Raw genomic sequence first — 19,188 nt, forward strand, 5'->3', positions numbered from 1 at the left:
AGTACGGCACAGGGGATATGTAGCATGGAGTGTAACATGCATATGACATTGGGTATAGTATGATGTGCATTGGATAATGGAGTATATTTCTTATAAATAAATGTGTGGCTCCTCTTAGTGCAACCCACTCATTTTGGAGACAAGGGAGCTGAGGCCAAGAGATAAGTGACTTCCTCAAGGTCAGCTGTTCCCCAGGCCATTTTGCAATCAGCGTTACCAGAGGCTAACCAGTTCTGCAATCCCAGTGTATTTAGCTCTCCGGTTTTCTGTAAAGTGGAGGGTACCAAGCTGGAATACATTTCCGTGTCCTTCTTCACCCCTCAATGGCGTGGATCTTATTTACTTACAACTTCTCAGGGGTAAATGTTTTCAAACTGGAGTAATAATCCGAAGCATTGCCAAAGTTCCTATGCCTTGCAAAGTCAAAAATATTGCAAAATGTCCTCAGTTACTTTGTGCTAAGTCACTCCTAGAGGAAAATGCTGGTGTCAACTGAGTGCACTTCCTTCACGGCCACTGGATTTGAGTGTTCCCTGGTCACTGAACAGCTCTGTTTTTAGCATCTCCACTGGTGGTTATGCCTTGCTTCTTCATACTTCCTGATAAATAGCTTTTATTAACTGCTGGACTGTCTAATCATTGGATATATTTAGTACATATGGCCTCAGGGTGGGAAAAAATGTATCACTGGTCATTCTTTAAAAGCTTAAAGAAAAATAGTAAAGATCAAGTAAATGCTCTTATATATCAAAACGGGAGTGAAATTCAGTATTGTAATATTAATAGTGTTGGTTGTGGATTATTCTCCATGAAGAAAGGCTTCCTTTTGCCTTAGAAGCACCTACACCCATGTTGCAGCTGACTTTTTAAACTGATTGTCTAGTCTGCTAATTCATGTAGAGCTAGTCATCGTTCAGAAAAATAATACTTTTTAAAAAGGGTTTTCCTACCTAAACATGAATTTATTCAGCCTATGAAATAACAGATTAGAAGCTTAAAATAGGTAGCTTCCTGATGATACAGGGAATAAACTAATACTGTGATTTTTAAGGTAGTCACTTTTTTATATTTCAGTAAAATAGACAAGCAGCTAAGTTGCAATTGGTTACGAATATGATCCAGAGAGCTGCAAACAAATAACTTGTTAATATATCCAAAGAATTCCTCCATGTATTTGGAATTAAGCTTCTGATCTATTTAATTGTGTGCAGCTTTACATAATCAAACCTGGAATCACCTGTTTGCACTGCAGGCCCCGCTGTTGAGCTACCTTATATTTACAAAGCAACTCTAGACATTTTCATAATACATCCAGAAATTTAATTGTGGGTTTTCTGAGCCCACAAAGGCAAGGTGACGGGGCAGATGTGATATAAGGTGAGTGACTCACGCAGTGCAGAACTTTGTGCATTTATGCAAGCCACCACTGTTCAGCCCGATTTGGAGCTGGAAGGGTCAGAGGGCATGAGGCAGACACGGAGCACACATACTGTGCACAGCTGCCAGTGGGCTGAGCAGTTCCCTCTTGCGTCAGTTCAAGTCCTCTGGGAGGCAGATGCAGAGAGAATTAGAAGTGCACGCGATATAATGGGAAATGCCTGAGAGATAAAGAGAAGGGGGAGCAGAAGGACGTGTGACACCTTAGAAGAATAAAGGGGGAAAGAAAAGGGGTTTTCTGGAAGAGCTGCAGTGCAGCTCTGAGCGGGTGGCCAGGCTGATGGGGCCTGAGGTTCAGGATTGCCCGTGAGAGGAGTCCCAGCTCTCGTTCGCCACGATGGTAGCATCCCAGAGAAAGCATGGCCTGCATTGGAGCTCAGGGGTGACAGCTCTGCCTGAAGTCCCCTCCAGGGACATCTGCCGCCACCTCGGCCTCAGCTATGCCTCAAGGGTCAGAAAGACAAGTGGCGTTTGAACCCAGCCTCACCCCACTCTGTAAACAACTTTTCCTGATTGATCACAGCCTGCTGTAAAGGTCTCCAGAGACCTTGATTGCCTAGTGAAAGACACTCCGAGGAGAGGGATTTATTACTCGAGGTCGTGGCATTCGTGAAAGTGTGACTGAACGTGTGTGATTGATGGATACAGGCGGTCATGCTTCATTCATTCATAATTCGTCAGACTCAATTAAAGAGATTTGTGTTTGCATTTCAACCCTACCACTGACGGTGACCTTGGGCAAGTCACTTCCCTCTCAACCTCATTCTACTCAAGTCCAAACAAGTGGATTACGCTGAGTGATCTATCGCATCCTCCCATTCAATTAATCTGTCATTCCTCTCCCTTAGAGCTTGACCCTGAAATACATAAGGCAGGTAATAGAAATGAATCTTTCCCCAATAAGTTTTAAATTCACATGAAACACAGTTCATCTTCCTGTCCTTCTCTATTTTAAAGACTGTCACAAAGATTGAGCTAGGTTTTTCCAAAGCTCACTTCTTAGACCCATCTCAGCTAATTAGCAGCTGCTTTGTCAGGTCACTGAAAGAACTTCCCCGTGCAACTTGGGAAAAGCCTAGCATAGCATTTTAAACATCGTGTGACCTGTCTCCATAAATTTCCTATTTCATTGATTTTTACCATATTTGAAATCAGGTCAGGGAATAACCTACACTAAACTGATTACTATTTTTTAATGGGTACAGAGTCACATCTGTCACTTTGTTTACACTCCATAATTTTTATTATTCTCAGAGCTGTGGCTTGATCTGTAACATAAAAGATCTGTACTCAGATCAAGGCAAGGGACACCAAGAGAAGTCAGCATGGAAATGACACCGAGGGCCATGGGTCTGAATGGTTCCAGCCTTCCAGATTGTTCCAAGGGGAGGAGAATCCGCAAGGGCCCCTAATACTGCCCCCAGCCCTAGGACCCTTGTCTTGGTTTAGGCCTCATGCAATTTGAGTTAGTAATGGAGCCAGGAGCAGAATTCCAGTTGCCATCTCACAGCCCATTGTTCAATCTACGTCATTACCGTTGGGAAGCAGAGAGCAACTCCTTTGGTTTAATCCCACAGGTGGTTCTGGCCCTGCCGTATGACACCCCAGTGCCTGGATATATGAATAACACCGTCAACACCATGCGCCTCTGGTCTGCTCGGGCGCCCAACGACTTTAACCTCCAAGACTGTGAGTATAGCATGGGCTCCGTTCCTTTGTGTGTGTGCTTAATCCTTTTTTTTAATCTCAAAAGCAAGTGAGTACTCTGCCCTAGGAAGATGGCACAGAGCAGTGATCTTGGGGTCTAGGACACGGAGGTTCCTTTTTGATGATTGCCAGTTAGAACCAAATAGAGCCTGAGAGAGAAAGCCTTGAGTTTCTGATCTGAATTTTTTTTCAGTGCCTAAGCAGCCCTGTGGAGGAGCAGGTATGGGGGAGATTTTTTTTTTTTTTTTAACATTTTATTGATTTTTTACAGAGAGGACGGGAGAGAGATAGAGAGCTAGAAATGTCTATGAGAGAGAAACATAGACCAGCCGCCTCTTGCACACCCCCTACCGGGGATGTGCCCTCAACCAACGTAAATGCCCTTGACCGGAATCGAACCTGGGACCTTCCAGTCCTCAGACCGACGCTCTACCACTGAGCCAAACCGGTTTCGGCTGGGGGAGATTTTTAAAGTCTGGCCTTCTTAGACTCTCACATGGATCACAGCATAAAGGTTTTTTGAAATCCTTTGGGATTTTTAGGAACTTTAGAAATCCCACATGATACACAGGTGAGGCCTTTGATAATAGAGGCTGGATTTTCTGTTTATTCGTTTTACTATTGTTCCACTCAGTTAACGTTGGAGACTACATTCAGGCCGTGCTGGACCGAAATCTGGCCGAGAACATCTCCCGGGTCCTCTATCCCAATGACAATGTGAGTGATCCCTCGCTTTCTCGGTGGAAACACAGCAGCTTATTTTGGAAGCGCCTGTTCAGTAGGCCTCGTAAAGGGCTTTAATATTGATTATATGTCTTCGATGCGAAGTAATCTCCATCTGAATTGTCTAGACTTCCCTGCCCATCCCAGGAAGGAAAACAAATGTGTGCACTGTGTGAAGCCAGAGTTGGTATTTTGCCCTTGATCAGGGACTCCATGCCTGATTGGAAGTTCTGTACAGGGATTTCAAAACAGACCTGGATATAAAAGATTAGTTGAAGCACTGCTTGCTTTCCAAACAGAAATTTCAACCTCATCAGAGTCCCTGGAGGTTTCCTGCCTGGCCTCTTCCCCTCATCTTGGGGCTCTCCCGGCCCTCTGACCCCAGTGAAGGGGGTCATGGACCTCAGAGCTGACCCAGGAGCTAACATTTGTTTATGCAATTTATTCATCTCTTTAAACTTTTTCCTAATTTTATGTTAAGAACAGCTTAGCTAAAAAAAAAAAAAAAAAAAAAAAAAGCAAGCAAACACTTGGAACTGGATCTTAGATGACTGCCATGGATTCTTATTTGGTTTAAATATACTTAGCTCTGACTTCTACATGGGTAAAATCATTTTTTTTAATGATTTTTATTTAAAAAATAATAATCTCAGAAGCAACCAAATTAGTACTCTGCTCAACAGTGATGACACAGAACAACTATTTGGGGACCAGGACATAAATGATCCTTAAGGCCAAACGTCCACTTGGTGTTAAACCACAGTCTGTAAGGAGGATTAAGTTTGCTGCAGCATTTTCAGGAACTTAACGGTGTATGTTATTTTTTTTCCCTTTGGAAAAAACACTGTGACTTCTGTACGTTCCAGAGAAATCTCTGACCCAAAAGCAAAAGGTTGTTCTAGTTCCTGGTCAATTAAAGTAAGACTCCTTCCAAGCCTGGGGCTATCCTGATTGGTTCACTGGAAGGGACCTGAACTTCATCCTCCTGTCTTCAGTGAGGACCAAACTTAACTTTACTTAGAAATAATCATCTACAGAGATTGACAGCATATACTAAGTATGAGGTGAAAAGTTGACTAAATTCATTGAGTAAAAGGTATGCTCCAGGTTATGCTTATTTTAAGTACATCATTTTTGTACTGTAATTACAAGAACAAACTCATTCCTTCTCCCCAATTTGGCCAATACCCTAGTCCAGACAAGATTTTTCCCAAGAATCTGTCCTCCCTCTGCAACAAGTTAGATATTTTTTCTTGCATAAAGATCTTCTGATAACCTAAGAGAAGTACGAATCTTAGATGTGCTCTCTAAGGTCTTTATTAATACAGCCTTGAGTTCTCCATGATCCTGCCCCAGCAATGAGGTCTCAGATGTGCAGGGCCCTGCCTGTTCTTCTCGAATGCCTCTCCCAGGCCTCCTCTACCTGCAACGATCACTCTGGCCCTCTGTGCTCACCTGACAAACCCATCTCATCTTTCTGGGCTCAGATAAAAAAATTACCTGCGTATCCAGGTTCCCAGAGTACTGTGTATATAACAAAACATAACATTAATTTTATAATCATCCCATTTGATTTAAAGCATTGTTTACACATCTCTCTTTTTCCCCACTAGTTTGAACTTCTTGAGGCCAGCGATTATGTTTAATCATTTTATTTCTAGGATATTAAACATTCCCTAACTCAAGAAAGGTTTAAATTTATTTTGGATGGATTTATACATGCCAATAGAAAATAAAATGTTAGCTCTGACCGGTTTGGCTCAGTGGATAAAGCGTCGACCTGTGGACTGAAGGGTCCCAGGTTCAATTCCAGTCAAGGGAATGTACCTTGGTTGCAGGCACATCCCAGTAGGAGGTGTGCAGGAGGCAGCAGATCCGGTGTTTCTCTCTCATCAATGTTTCTGGCTCTCTGTCCCTCTCCCTTCCACTCTGTAAAAAATCAATAAAATATATATTTAAAAAGAAAATAAAATGTTAGCAATATAAAAGAGTACTAACATTTTTTTAAATTCCAAATTCCACCTAAAAATTCTTATTGGTGAGATCAATCCAGTTTCCTATTAATAACTTTTAATTTTAATTTGGTTTTTAATTTTTTGTCAAAGTTATACATGCACATAGTTTAAAGAGAAAACATTCTGTGAGACTTATTATGGAAACATAGTCTCCCATTTCCCACTTCCCAGACACAACTGCATCCCTTGCTTCAAATTACTTTCCTGGATTCTGACCTCCATATTTCTACTAACGAGCTGTTGTTTCATCTTGGTTTTCCCATTTCACAATTGTGAAACTGAACATAGCTCCCTCCCTCCCATACACTCCCACCTCACCACACACACACACATGTCCCTACCCCGTTCTCTCCACATAATTGCATAGTAATTTACACTGGCTTTTTAATCAGTGTTTAAATTATTATGACCATGCAAAGGCTTCAGGATGCTGATCTGTCTATGCCTATGTGTGCCATCATATAATGATTATTTTTTCTTTCCTTGAAATGTTTTTGTTTTTCTTGGAGTTACTAGTCATTGTTTGTTTGCTTGGGTTTCTGAGTATTTTTCCTTCATTTACCCTTCACTGTCCCTCAGCTGTAGAAATGCCCTCTGGAGACACTCAGACACAGGAGGTATTCTGTTAACTCGGTCTTTTTGAAAAGCCTCCTTGGGATCTCGTCTGGTTGAGAGCTCCCCTGTCATCTCAGGGTCTTCTCTCCCTGTTATTCTGAGGCATCTTGTGCTCATTGAGTTTCTGGGGTCATTTGTGTTCGTGTCTTTCTTTTTCTTTGTTTGTTTCTGCCTTGTTTTGGGAGGACATGTGCTCCAAGGGCTTCCTGGGAAAGGATGGGTGTAAGGTCACTTTTTTTTGAGACCTTGCCTATCGGAGAGGGTCTTCTCCTGCCTTCCTGGATGTAGAACACTCAGATTTTTTGTTGATGGTGTCTTCTCGTTAAAGGTGTTGCTGGGAAGTACAGTGCAATTCTGATTCTTTTTTCTTGTTCTTTAATTTTGAAATGACAGTGGATGCAATTCTGGTTCTTGATCTTTTGTTTGAATCATGCTTTTTTTTTCCCCTTTGAAGCTTATCGTTTCCATATACTGTATCTGTGTATATATAAACTCACCCTACTCCGCCTTCTCTCAACCTCTCCTTTCCTCAGCCACCTACTTCCAACTGTACAAGATCTATAAAATAGGTGTGAGTCTATTTTCACCCATGCAGCACTGCAGTTCTCTAAGAAATGGTCTGGAACTATTGAACATCCTCAACTAGTTCTTTCATGTTCTTACCTTTTTTTTCCTTCTATTTATCATTTCTTTGCCTTCTTGCTCAATTTTCTGGGTGATCACAACTCTCTTCCAATCCTTTTATTGTTTCTTACTTTTTTTATTTTGATTATCATGTTTTAAGTTCCAAGTAATCTTTTTTCCTTCAGATATTTTCTTGAAGCATCTTAATCTTACTTCTAAATACACTATCTTTTCTAATCTGAGGATATTGATAGTATTCTTATAATATTCTTTTTTCTAATCTCTGAGTCCTCTGAGTTGGCTTTTGCTTGTTTATTTTAATCTCTATCATTCTTTTTACAAAGTTTTCTTAGATATCTAATGATTCTTAGCTGCCCATTAAAGTTTAAGGGAAGGTACCCACAAGCTTTGGGTAGCTCTGTACACTTAGGTGAGGTTTGTAGATTTGGGCTCCACTCTGTTGCCATTTCCTGGGGAGCACCTCCTGTCAGTGTCTGTACTCCTTCTTGGCTGGTCAGATTCCCTAGAGAAGACTCTTTCCTGGTAGAACTAATAATGACTACCTGGTCTAAAATTTGGTTGAGAGGAGAAAACTGAGAGTCTTAACATTCATCATATAAGCTTTCCTTTGACCCCCATTTTTGCCTTTTCAGTAGGGGGTGGTACCCTGCTTTCACCTATGCCGGCTGCCCTCCTGTCCAGAGACCCTCTTTGACCATCTCTACAGAAACACCAATAGCTTCTGCTTCAGCTGAAAAACTAAGGGAACTGGGATGAGGTCTGAGTCTACTGCTTCTTAGACAGGCTCTCAACTTAACCTTTTACTTCATTTTCACCCCTACTTCCTCAGGAGACCCAGTGTTGTTGTTTCCTGCACCTTTGGGGGCTTTGGCGTGTAAATTGACTTGCTCTTTGGCTCTTTTCTGATATTCAGTCAGGATTTAGCCTTCCTAGGTCTACTGGCTCAGTTATCACCCGTTTTCAGCTTCTAAAAAGTTCTTGCTGCCGTCTTCTCTCCCATCCCCTTTATTCTTTATCAGCAGCCTTTTAGACATCCTCTTCTGGTATTTCAATGGAGTTTCAGGAAAGAGCAAAGGCTAGTACTTGGCGTCCCACCAGCCATCTTCCACCCAACGTCCAATGGGCTTTATTTAGCCTAAAGGTCTCTGCATAGAGACACCAATCAAGTTTTGGCCACACCTAACACTATGAGTCACTCACTCATCTCTCTGGCTTGAAGTTTTTTGAAGGAAAGGAGCTCAGATTGAAGCAGGAGTACTTTGTGGTGGCCGCTACCTTGCAAGATGTCATCCGACGCTTCAAAGCCTCCAAGTATGGCTCCGAGGACGGTGCCAGAACTGCGTTTGATGCCTTTCCAGACCAGGCAAGAATTCAGTCCGCGAACCCAGGGGGGACTACTGGGGAGACGAGGACTAGCTATCAGATTTACTCCTCTGTTTCAGTGCTAAAACAGTTGAGTAGGTAATGCGTGCTAACGCATTCCAAGGAAGGTTGGCATTTTGTTTGGCCTTTGCCCAGCAGGGATGAGGTCAAGGAAGCCAGACCTGGACCATGTGTCGCCTTCACGTTGATGTCTTCCTCCCCACAGGTTGCGATCCAGCTGAATGACACTCACCCCGCACTCGCCATCCCTGAGCTGATGAGGATTTTTGTGGATATTGAAAAACTGCCCTGGTCCAAGGTTTGGATAGTTTAGCTTCTTTTTCCTTCAATAACCAAAGTATCTGTGGTTGAGGGATTTTGCGAAAAACTCCTTTTATGATTTTTAAAAAATAAATTACTGTTGCTGACATCACCAATTAGAGGTAAACTTTACTCTGGTGCTGACATTTCTCCATCTTTACTATTTCACAGGGAGTTAGACTAAGAAATGAACAAGTACATTCCTAATGGAACTTACCATTTTTTGTGTCTAAAAGGGTTTTAAATTAAGCTCTCACCCCAGGATACAGCTCATTGAAAGTTGCTTTGGAAGTCAGTATTTTAAACATACTTTATACCACCTCGCAATATTGCTTAAGTTTATATTCTTCAAATGTTGTTTAATAAATAAAGCTGCTTTGGCTCAGTGGGTAGAGCATTGGCCTGCAGACTGAAGGGTCCCGGGTTTGATTCCGGTCAAGGGCACAAACCTGGGTCGCAGCTTGATCCCCAGTAGGGTGTGTGCAGGAGACAGTTGATGATTCTCTCTCATCATTGATATTTCTATCTCTCCCTCTCTATATAAAATCAATGTTTTTAAAAATAAAGACACAGTAGAATAGTAGAGATTTATGAACATGCTGTCTTATGTTTTATCAGTCCATTTTAGAATAGCTGCCCTTTGGTACCCCAAAACACATTCCCACTCTCTGGACCATTCAGGAACCTAGTGGAAACAAGACTGTGTAACTGTGTACGAGCAGATGGAGTTGCCCTGTTATAAGTGGGCGGGGATTGAGGACGTGTTTGCTCTGTGCTGGGGTGTGACCAGCCGGGCAGCCTTCCTTGCTGAGGGAAGCTGCTAAGCCCTCCCTTTCCCGCAGGCCTGGGAGATCACCCGGAAGACCTTCGCGTACACCAACCACACCGTGCTCCCAGAAGCCCTGGAGCGCTGGCCTGTAGAGCTGGTGGAGAAGCTGCTTCCTCGACACTTGCAAATCATTTATGAGATAAATCAGAAGCATTTAGATGTAAGTCATTTTGAGAGTGTCATGACAATGAGATCTTGAGAGGTTTGGGGTGGCTATGGTGTTTCCTCTTTCCAAACTTCAGACCTAAACGTCTTTCAATCATTGATACATCAAAAGTATCCAAGCCCTAGCGGGTTTGGCTCAGTGGGTAGAGGGTTGGCCTGCGAACTGAAGGGTTCTGGGTTCGATTCCGGTCAAGGGCACATGCCCAGGCTGTGGCCTCAATCCCCAGTGAGGGGTGTGCAGGAGTCGGCCGATCAATGATTCTTTCTCATCATTGATGTTTCTATCTCTTTCCCTCTCTCTTCTTCTCTGAAATCGACAAGTATTTAAGTATCTAAGTCTGGGTGGGACTCTGTTAAAGACATCTTTTTGAAAATACTAAAATAGAGGGATGGCATCTCCCGAAGGCTAACCAGCCCCTCTCCATGGGAGTGAAGTTTTATTTTCACTCCGTCAAAAATTTTGATTGGAAAGGGAACCATGTTATCTCAACGTTGCTTTAAACCTGCATGACCACTGAGGCCTTTCTCTTCCTTTGGCTAGAGAATCGCAGCGTTGTTCCCTAAAGATGTGGACCGTCTGAGAAGGATGTCTCTGGTGGAAGAGGAAGGTGGCAAGAGGATCAACATGGCCCACCTCTGCATCGTGGGCTCCCACGCTGTGAACGGCGTGGCCAAAATCCACTCCGACATCGTGAAGACCCAAGTGTGAGCCTCCTTCCCCAGGGCGGTGGGCCTGACGGGGCTCCTTTAACGGAACAGAGCGAGTAAACTCAGCTTTGCTTTGGAGAGGAGGAAAGACCCCGGCAAAACGTATAAAAGTGTTTTTTTCTTAAGAAGAGAAAAGGCCCTTCCTCTATGAACCATCCTAATTCTAGATGCAGGAGACCAAAACTAAAATTATTCCATTGAAAAGTCTGGTTAAATGTTGGTGCCAGAAAATCAGATGGAGGGGATTAGATTTGGAATTTCCCTTGTAATTATTTTGAATCACAAATGGATTTCTTTTTAGGATGGCACCAATAGATGCTCTTAGCTCCTCCGTCCACCTTTATTTAACCTTTCTAAGCCTACACTTGACTCCTTGAATATAACTCTGAACTTGATCCAGCATGCAGGAGCCTGCTGTTTCGGCCAGGTTCAGTGGTGTGTCTCTTCTGCCTCCAGATTCAAGGACTTCAGTGAGCTAGAACCAGACAAGTTTCAGAATAAAACCAATGGGATCACTCCAAGGCGCTGGCTCTTACTCTGCAACCCGGGGCTTGCAGAGTTAATTGCAGAGGTAACTGGGAAGTGCTGAGAGGGAGAGGAAAGGAGGGAGGGAAGGAGGGAAGAAAGGAAAGAGATCCAACTGGAATGCAAGAGGTGCATTTACAGTTTGCAAGTACAGTCTGTAGCAGGGCCATCTTCATCAGTACGTGGCCTGTGCAGTCCCATGAGGCTCTGTGTTTGTCTTAATTCTCTGCTGCTGTCATCTGGGAAGTCTTAATTTTGGTCTAGGGCCCCTACCAATTCCGTACCTGGTCCTGGCTAACGGTATTCATATGACACACAGATGGAATTTGGTAACTCTCTTTAGTAAAAGAGGACAACAAAGGTCCCATAAACAACTAGTGGAACCTGGGTCCTGTGCCAGCCTCTGTAGGTAGGTTTCCTGTTTTGAACACCATACCCCTGAAACTACATCTAAGATCCCCGCTAAGTGTTCAGCCTCTTCTCTGAGTGACGCCGTTCTGCGTCTTGCGTGGTAGGTGAGCTGTGGCAGCTCAGGGACAGGAGCTGCTCCTGTGGGCCTGATTGGCATCCCTGATTAAGGCCACCTCTTCCTTTAACCTGAAAGAAAATTGGGGAAGACTACGTGAAGGACCTGAGCCAGCTGACCAAGCTGCACAGCTTCCTGGGGGACGACGTCTTCCTCCGCGAACTTTCCAACGTGAAGCAGGTGAGGCTCGGAGTGGGTTCTTGCCCGGCACTTGCTTTGGGGGTTTATGCTCCAGTGTTTAAAGAGGGACCACCCGATGCTTCCCCGTCAGAAGGACTCCTGCCCGTGCCCTGTCTCAACAGGAGAACAAGCTCAAGTTTTCTCAGTTCCTGGAGAAGGAGTACAAAGTGAAGATCAACCCAGCCTCCATGTTTGACGTGCACGTGAAGAGGATCCACGAGTACAAGCGGCAGCTCCTGAACTGCCTGCACGTGATCACCATGTACAACCGTGAGTTGGCCCCGCAGCCCCCAGCTGCCCCGGGGGCAGAAGCAGCACCCCATGCAGGCCCCACCACCCCGACCATCACCCATCCCGTGCTCCATCCACGTCTCCCTCTTTTCCAGGCATTAAGAAAGACCCTAAGAAGTTGTTTGTGCCCAGAACAGTTATCATTGGTGGCAAAGTAAGTTGATTTTGTTCACTGGGGACGTGGGGGCTCTGATCTCTTGCCATTTCCTCACCTCCTCGTGGCTGCATTCTGTCAGTGTGTTCCGCATTCTTCCCCAAGGCTGCCCCGGGATATCACATGGCCAAAATGATCATAAAGCTCATCACTTCCGTGGCAGATGTGGTGAACAACGACCCCATGGTTGGAAACAAGTTGAAAGTCATCTTCTTGGAGAACTACAGAGTGTCTCTTGCTGAAAAAGGTAGGAGGCCCTCCTTGCAAGCCAATGTGAGGTTAGGGCAAATCCTAGGAAGAGGTGACAAGATGTGGAACAATGGGGCAGCTGAGCTCAGGGAGCCAGGAGCTGGGGATAGAAGATGTCTTTGGGCTAAGAGCTTTTAAGATGACCCAGTGACAATGAGATTGCTGCCCCCAGAGTCAATATCACAGGGTCCACTTCACAGTATCACGGTACACATTTGCAAGTGCATTTTCCTCCCTGCTAGTAAGAGCTGGGGCTAGAGGAAGTAGCCCTGGGTGTTGGTAAAGTGCAGACTGTGCGCTACTAAAGAAAGAGAAGGTGTTCGGTTCCCAGCCCGAGTTTTGCAATAGGATACCAGCTCCCCTGACCCCAGATATTCCTCCGGTCACTTCGTTTGTTCATAGGGCAACAGGGAATGAGGACAGACGTCAGGGAGCCAGAGCATGAGGCTTAGATGTGCCTCAGATGGGCCCTCCGAGATCAAGCATTGAGTTCCCGTGTGAGGACAGTCAGGCTGGCCAGAAGCCAGCATCCCTTTCTCTACCACCGGGCCCTTTGCTATTTGCATCACATGCCCACAAAGCACCGTCCACATTCAAATGCCAACTCTGTGTATTGACCTGTTTCCTGCATTGGAAAGGGATCTTTCTCTTTTTGAGGTGTTTGTGGGTGCTCTGCTGTTACTGATTAAGAACTATCTGGCCAAAACCGGTTTGGCTCAGTGGATAGAGCGTCGGCCTGCGGACTGAAAGGTCCCGGGTTCGATTCCGGTCAAGGACATGTATCTTGGTTGCTGGCACATCCCCAGTAGGGGGTGTGCAAGAGGCAGCTGATCAATGATTCTCTCTCATCGATGTTTCTAACTCTCTATCCCTCTCTCTTCCTCTCTGTAAAAAATCAATAAAATATATTTTTTAAAAAGAAGAGAAAAAAAAAATGTCTGCATGAAGGACAAAGAGCCAGGTTCCTGGGGATACAAATGAACATATACCTAATCTAAAAATAAGCTCTGGAACTAAAGCAGAGAGTCAGTCCCGACCTCTGTAGAGAGAAGTGGGTGGGAGGACTGCAGGCTGCTCTAACTTGTATGTAAATCAGGCTGAAAGCTCAGAGGCTCGGTGTCTGGCCCTAGACACGCCTCATTGCATGTGGCTCATTTCCTCGCAGTGGAAGTGGAAGAAAGGTGAGGAGAAGCGGAAGGAATACAAACAATCCTGTTTCCTCTGATTGCAAAAAAAAAAAAAGGGGGGGGGGGTCAGAAAAGACTCTGAATTTTAAGGATCTAGAAAGAGAAGTTTCAATGTAGTCATTAAAATTATAAAGAAGACGGGATAAAAATAAAACCATGACAAAATTTGGAAGGGAAAAGAGAAATGGGTCAAGTTTTATAGCAGAGAGCCAAGAGATGCTGTTTGAAGTTTATAGACCAAGAAAGAGTAGAATAAACGTACAGTTAGTTAGCACTGTGGCCACAACCACCAAAATAGCACATCAGAAATGGACAAAAGTGGTCCAGCGGGCGACTTCTGCATCCCTATGAACCAGGAGGTTACAGTTTGATCCCCAAGGCATATGCCCGGGTTGCGGGCTCTGTCCCAGTGTGGGGCATGCAAGAGACAGCCAATCTGATGTTTCTGTCTCTCTCCCCCTCCCCCTTCCTCTTGAAATCAATAAAAGAAAGAAAAGAAAAAAAGGACACAAGTGGTTGCCTGATCCCTGGGAAAGAGTGAGATCTTTCACCATTTGAATGTTTATCTTGATGACATGAACTACTTTGATGATCAAAGCAGGCCAGCTACATAAACTCTTAGATGAAATAGAAGCAGATCCAGAGAGTCAGACTCACTCATTTTAACGTGCCTGTCCTGCTTGCAGTCATCCCAGCCACAGATCTGTCGGAGCAGATCTCCACCGCGGGCACCGAGGCCTCGGGGACGGGCAATATGAAGTTCATGCTGAATGGGGCCCTGACCATCGGGACCATGGATGGGGCCAACGTGGAAATGGCAGAGGAAGCTGGGGAAGAGAACCTGTTCATCTTTGGCATGAGAATCGATGATGTAGCTGCCTTGGACAAGAAAGGGTGAGAGAATGGCCCACCCAGGTATCCCACTCAGGCTGAGTCCCAGGAGATGTGGCAGCAGACATCTCCCAAGAGTCAGAGGAGCCTCCTAGCCAGGGATCAGTCTAATGAAACCCAGCAAGCAGAAGTTAAAGGCGCTTGGGCCCCGGTGCATGGGGTTGTTGCTCTTCGGCATCAGCCATTGCAGAGCGGGCCTGAAGAGCTGGTCACTTCTCTGCATCCTGTGATATTTACCTTGATCAAAAGATAAACCAGTTTTCAGTTGAAGTTTTCGCCTATGATTTCAGATTGCAAACAGATGGACTAAAAGGTGGGAGAGGATAGGTATGGGTGTACCGAAGCACCCAGGAATAGTTTCTCTTAGTCTATGGGTAGGTTTATTAACTAGACTTATTAACCTGGATAAAAATAAAAATAAAGAGTGCTGCCCAAAGGAACTGCAGGGATCACAACATTTGGGGGTTGTCGGTATACTTCCTGATCCTGGGAAGTAAATTTTAACTCAGTAGCAACAAATCTGGGGATCTGCGGGTCCAAAAGCAACTGGTTAACTTAATATAATGCTTATTTAGAGCCATAAAGTCCGCTTGAAATGAATCTTATTGTCTTTTACCAGACTAGACTATTGTTCTGGGACTAGGATTTTTTTTTTTTTTCTAATCTACTGTCAATGTCTTCATTTACAAGGAACTAATCAACTTTAAGTGTGTGTATAGGGTTGAGGGGAGAGAAATGTCATGATCTAGTCAATTATTACTGATATTGAACTTTGTAATGACTTCTATAAAATTTAGTGTTTCTGAATGCATTTTTCACAGCTAATGTGGTGTCTACTGTATTGCTAATCACGAACACTAATAGAACCTTCTTCTTACCACACCCCCACCCCACAGATACAATGCGAAAGAATATTACGAGGCACTTCCAGAGCTGAAGCTGGCCATTGATCAAATTGACAATGGCTTCTATTCTCCCAAGCAGCCTGACCTCTTCAAAGATGTAATCAACATGCTATTTTATCATGACAGGTGAGTTCCCCCAAGAAAGTGATTTTATTTAAGCCGTGTATAAGGAGCAAGAACATCATAAACCAACTACAACCCAACTTTGTAGATTAGCATAGATCTGTGGTCTGACAAGCTAAAGTAGGCTTGGAAAGAAAAATTAAAGACTCTCCTCTGGCATTGCTAGGAAGCGCTAAAGATAAAACCCACAAATCTGGCATTCTTTTTCCTCTTCCACCAGTGGACACAGCTTTCATCCCTGTAATGACATTTTTCCTTGTGGGGAGGGCCATAGAAAGGTTGAGGGCTGTTTACAGTTCTTGTGAATAGAAATGTGAGTTTGGTAAAGTGGCCATGAAACAAGAGTGAATTTTAAATGGAATCTTAACACACACCTGTTAATAAAGCTTTTTGTTGTTTTGATTTTTCCTCTCCATCACACACAACAAAATGACAACGCAGGTTTAAAGTGTTTGCAGATTACGAAGCGTATGTCAAGTGTCAAGAAAAAGTCAGCCAGCTGTACATGGTGAGTACTCAGCTGAGATGTACACAGGAAACCAGCTTAATTTAAAATTCTGTTTCTTTTTATTAAGTCTCAATAACAGGGCCCCACTGACCAACCAGAAAAGGGAAGTGAGACAACTTCTAGGTTGTTCAGATCAAAACTCGACTTTTCCCAAGTTTAGGCAGCAGAGGTTGTCTCAACGTTTCCATAGCAGCTGTCAATGTTTTAATGTCCAAGTAAAAAAAAAAAAAAATCACGAATAATTTTATTTTTATTGGGCACCCACATGTGGCAGGTGTGTCATGGAAACTAAAGGTATAAAAGCCAAATTGAATGCTCCTTTTACCCATTCGCTGGTTCAACAGAGAGACATGGGGCCTTCCCACAGCGGACACTGTGCTGGGCACTGGCAAACTGGCCCCCGCACAGTCAGTCACCTTCTTCTGACCACACCCCTCCAGGAGCCTGTTTAGTGCACGTTAGAATCACCCAGGCAGCTTGTTAAAATACAGGTGCCAGTCTCCCTGATCCAGTGGTGGCTGCGATCACCATCAGTATTTGAAAAACCTGCTTAAATGATTCAAATGCTGAGCCTTAGTTTATTTCAAAGACCCCCTTTGTCTTCGAAAATTGCAAAATAAGTACATCTCCTGGACTACCCGTGGAGTGGGGCTATATGATTAGAATAGAATATCAATGCATAGAAGAAAGGTTTCATGTTTAAATTTTTTTAAGAAAGAAAAGGAACAAGAAAGACTATACTTTAAAAAAAAAAAAAAAAAAAAAAAAAAAAAAAAAAGGCCGGGAGGAGGAGGAGAAAGGAAGGAGAGGAAAGGCGAGAGCTGTGCACATCTTCACTAAGCAGCCCAGCCCTCCGGGTTCATGAGGAGACACTAGGAAAGGTTCATCATCTCTGATACAGGAAACTTTTAGTGAATTGCAGGCACCACAGAAGAACAGATTCCGAAAGAGGCTGGCTCTCTGCCAAGACTCCAGGATGGGTCTCTTGGGGTTGATGTCCTTGAGCCTTCTGGTTGCCCTGGTCCCCATCGTCTTTATTTTCGCCCTCCAACTTGAAAACCATCGTACAGCAGACAAGTGAAGATCCATAAAATCACCACCTCCTTCCCTTTGTATTCATCAGTAACTACTTCCCACAGAAGCATATTTCACTAAGATTTCTTTCCATTCCTTTCCCAAAGCAGGTAACAGGGTGGTTCCTACAGTCGTCCCCGGGTATCCGACTGGGTTTTAAACTCAAAGTAGGCTCATTCAAGGCTGATGCTGCTTCACAGCCCTTAGCTTCTGGTAGAGTCCCATCCAGTCCCCCAAACGTGTGCAGACCAGAGTAATTTCCAGGTAATGGCCACAGCAAGGAGGAGCAGTACGTGAATTAAGCTTAGGGGCCTACTTCCTGCTTCCTGAACACTGGAGAGAGCAGCCTCAAAGACAGAGAAAGGAAAAGGGCCACCTCTCTCTCTTTCCTCTTGATTGCAACCCATGCTTGTGTGTAGAAGGGCTGCAGGGGGAAAGAAATAAAATAAAACAGAACAAGAAAGGAAAATCCGGCCAAGGGCAGGCACAGACGTGAATGTCAGATTTGCACAATGGGTCTCTTCTGTTAAAATGGCCCCCAGCCAAAGGATGCTGGACTAGAAGCCAAGTATGTGGGTCAGTCTTTCTTGTTCATTAGTGCCAATTGCACTTCTTACTCTTAACAATAATTGTATTATTGAGGCTTAATGACGAAACTTCCCGTGCATGTGAGTTTGTTTTCTAAGCCTCAACAATACGAAGAAAGTGAAGAGATGACGCTTTTATTCTTTTATTTTAGTAAGTTTCCAGAGTCTGAACAAACTCATTTCAGACTCTTTTCTGCAGTACCTTAAGGACTGATGGTAGTTGTAGATTTTGTAATGCTTATAATGCATTGCTATTTGTTTTAAATAACGTTCTGGTCATCTACAATGAACTCTTAGAGTTCTTTACAAAATCATGAGGTTATTAAATAATTACTTTCTTATATTCTTATTTGTATAAAGTATAAGGTTTGGATGTTGCATATTTTATTAAGGATAACACCTTAATTAATCATGTTTTGAAACCTCAACGGGATTCAGTATAAACCTACTGGGACATCTACCTTCAGGGGGAAAAACAAGAGAAGTAGGTCAATAAAGTCTCTCAGTGGCTCGTTGGCATTCTAGCATAGTGTTTTCCAAACTTTGTGAGCCGCAGGCTAAATCTCTTGACTTGGTTTCTAGCAGATAGTGAATATTATCCTTTCCTTTCATCTGAAGTTTAAAGGAAAGTATCTTCATTTGAAACAAAGCATGGGAAATATGATTTCTATGCCAAAACATCATCACTACAGCAAAAATTATCAATTAGGTCATTTATATCCCTGGTTTCCCTGAAAATGAAAAAATACATATTTTTCATTCTTAAGAGAAATATATATACTCTAAATATTGCAATAGGAGAAAAGCTCAGTATGTACTTAGCTCTCAACATGTGTATTTATAATTCACTACAATTTACTCCTATCGTTTTCTCCATGAAATGTGCTTTTATATGCTTGGCCTGATGTTTGTCCTAAAGCCCTGGGCCATATGTATCTGTGTTGTTTACAGAATCCAAAGGCCTGGAACGCAATGGTACTCAAAAATATAGCTGCCTCGGGGAAGTTCTCCAGTGACCGAACAATTAAGGAGTATGCCAAGGACATCTGGAACATGGAGCCTTCAGATATAAAGATTTCCCTATCCAATGAACCTAGCAATGGGGTGTACAAGGCCAATGGAAAGTAAGTTGTAAAGTATCCCTAAAAAAAAAAAAATAGTTTCTTATTGGACTTGAACCTTTTTGCAACATTCTTTGATTTTTATTTTGTTTTGTTAGCTAACGATCCAGTTAAGTATCTCTGGGGATTGGGCAGGGAGAGTGTATAACTGTATTAGAGCTAAAAATAAAGTATGAATTTCCAGAGCTACCTGAGTGTCAAAAGGTATTATTTTATAACAAACTGAGTAGCATTCGAGGACCTTGCCCTAGAAAAATGCGTGGAACTTTTTAATGCCATTTAAATAAACTAAAACTCAAATTATTTGACTACATCGGAGCACCTTTCTTACACGGCTACC

At 43.5% G+C, this 19,188-nt stretch overlaps 1 protein-coding gene across 1 annotated transcript in view; it reads left to right on the forward strand.

The window, feature by feature from the left end:
* The window catches only part of PYGL (glycogen phosphorylase L), a 38,205-nt gene extending 19,168 nt beyond the window's left edge, over positions 1-19,037 (forward strand). Inside the window, exons 6-20 of the mRNA XM_036437150.2 lie at positions 3,015-3,126; positions 3,779-3,861; positions 8,362-8,505; positions 8,731-8,823; positions 9,668-9,814; positions 10,361-10,524; positions 10,984-11,098; positions 11,657-11,758; positions 11,881-12,028; positions 12,145-12,203; positions 12,309-12,450; positions 14,326-14,533; positions 15,427-15,561; positions 16,000-16,066; positions 18,679-19,037. Of these exons, the coding sequence (XP_036293043.1) occupies positions 3,015-3,126; positions 3,779-3,861; positions 8,362-8,505; positions 8,731-8,823; positions 9,668-9,814; positions 10,361-10,524; positions 10,984-11,098; positions 11,657-11,758; positions 11,881-12,028; positions 12,145-12,203; positions 12,309-12,450; positions 14,326-14,533; positions 15,427-15,561; positions 16,000-16,066; positions 18,679-18,855 (1,896 nt within the window). The 3' untranslated portion in view covers positions 18,856-19,037. The remainder of the gene's footprint in view (positions 1-3,014; positions 3,127-3,778; positions 3,862-8,361; positions 8,506-8,730; positions 8,824-9,667; positions 9,815-10,360; positions 10,525-10,983; positions 11,099-11,656; positions 11,759-11,880; positions 12,029-12,144; positions 12,204-12,308; positions 12,451-14,325; positions 14,534-15,426; positions 15,562-15,999; positions 16,067-18,678) is intronic.
* The last annotated feature ends 151 nt before the right edge of the window (positions 19,038-19,188 follow it).

This window comes from Pipistrellus kuhlii, unplaced genomic scaffold (assembly GCF_014108245.1).
Source record: "Pipistrellus kuhlii isolate mPipKuh1 unplaced genomic scaffold, mPipKuh1.p scaffold_m20_p_1, whole genome shotgun sequence".
NCBI classification, from domain to species: Eukaryota; Metazoa; Chordata; class Mammalia; order Chiroptera; family Vespertilionidae; genus Pipistrellus; species Pipistrellus kuhlii.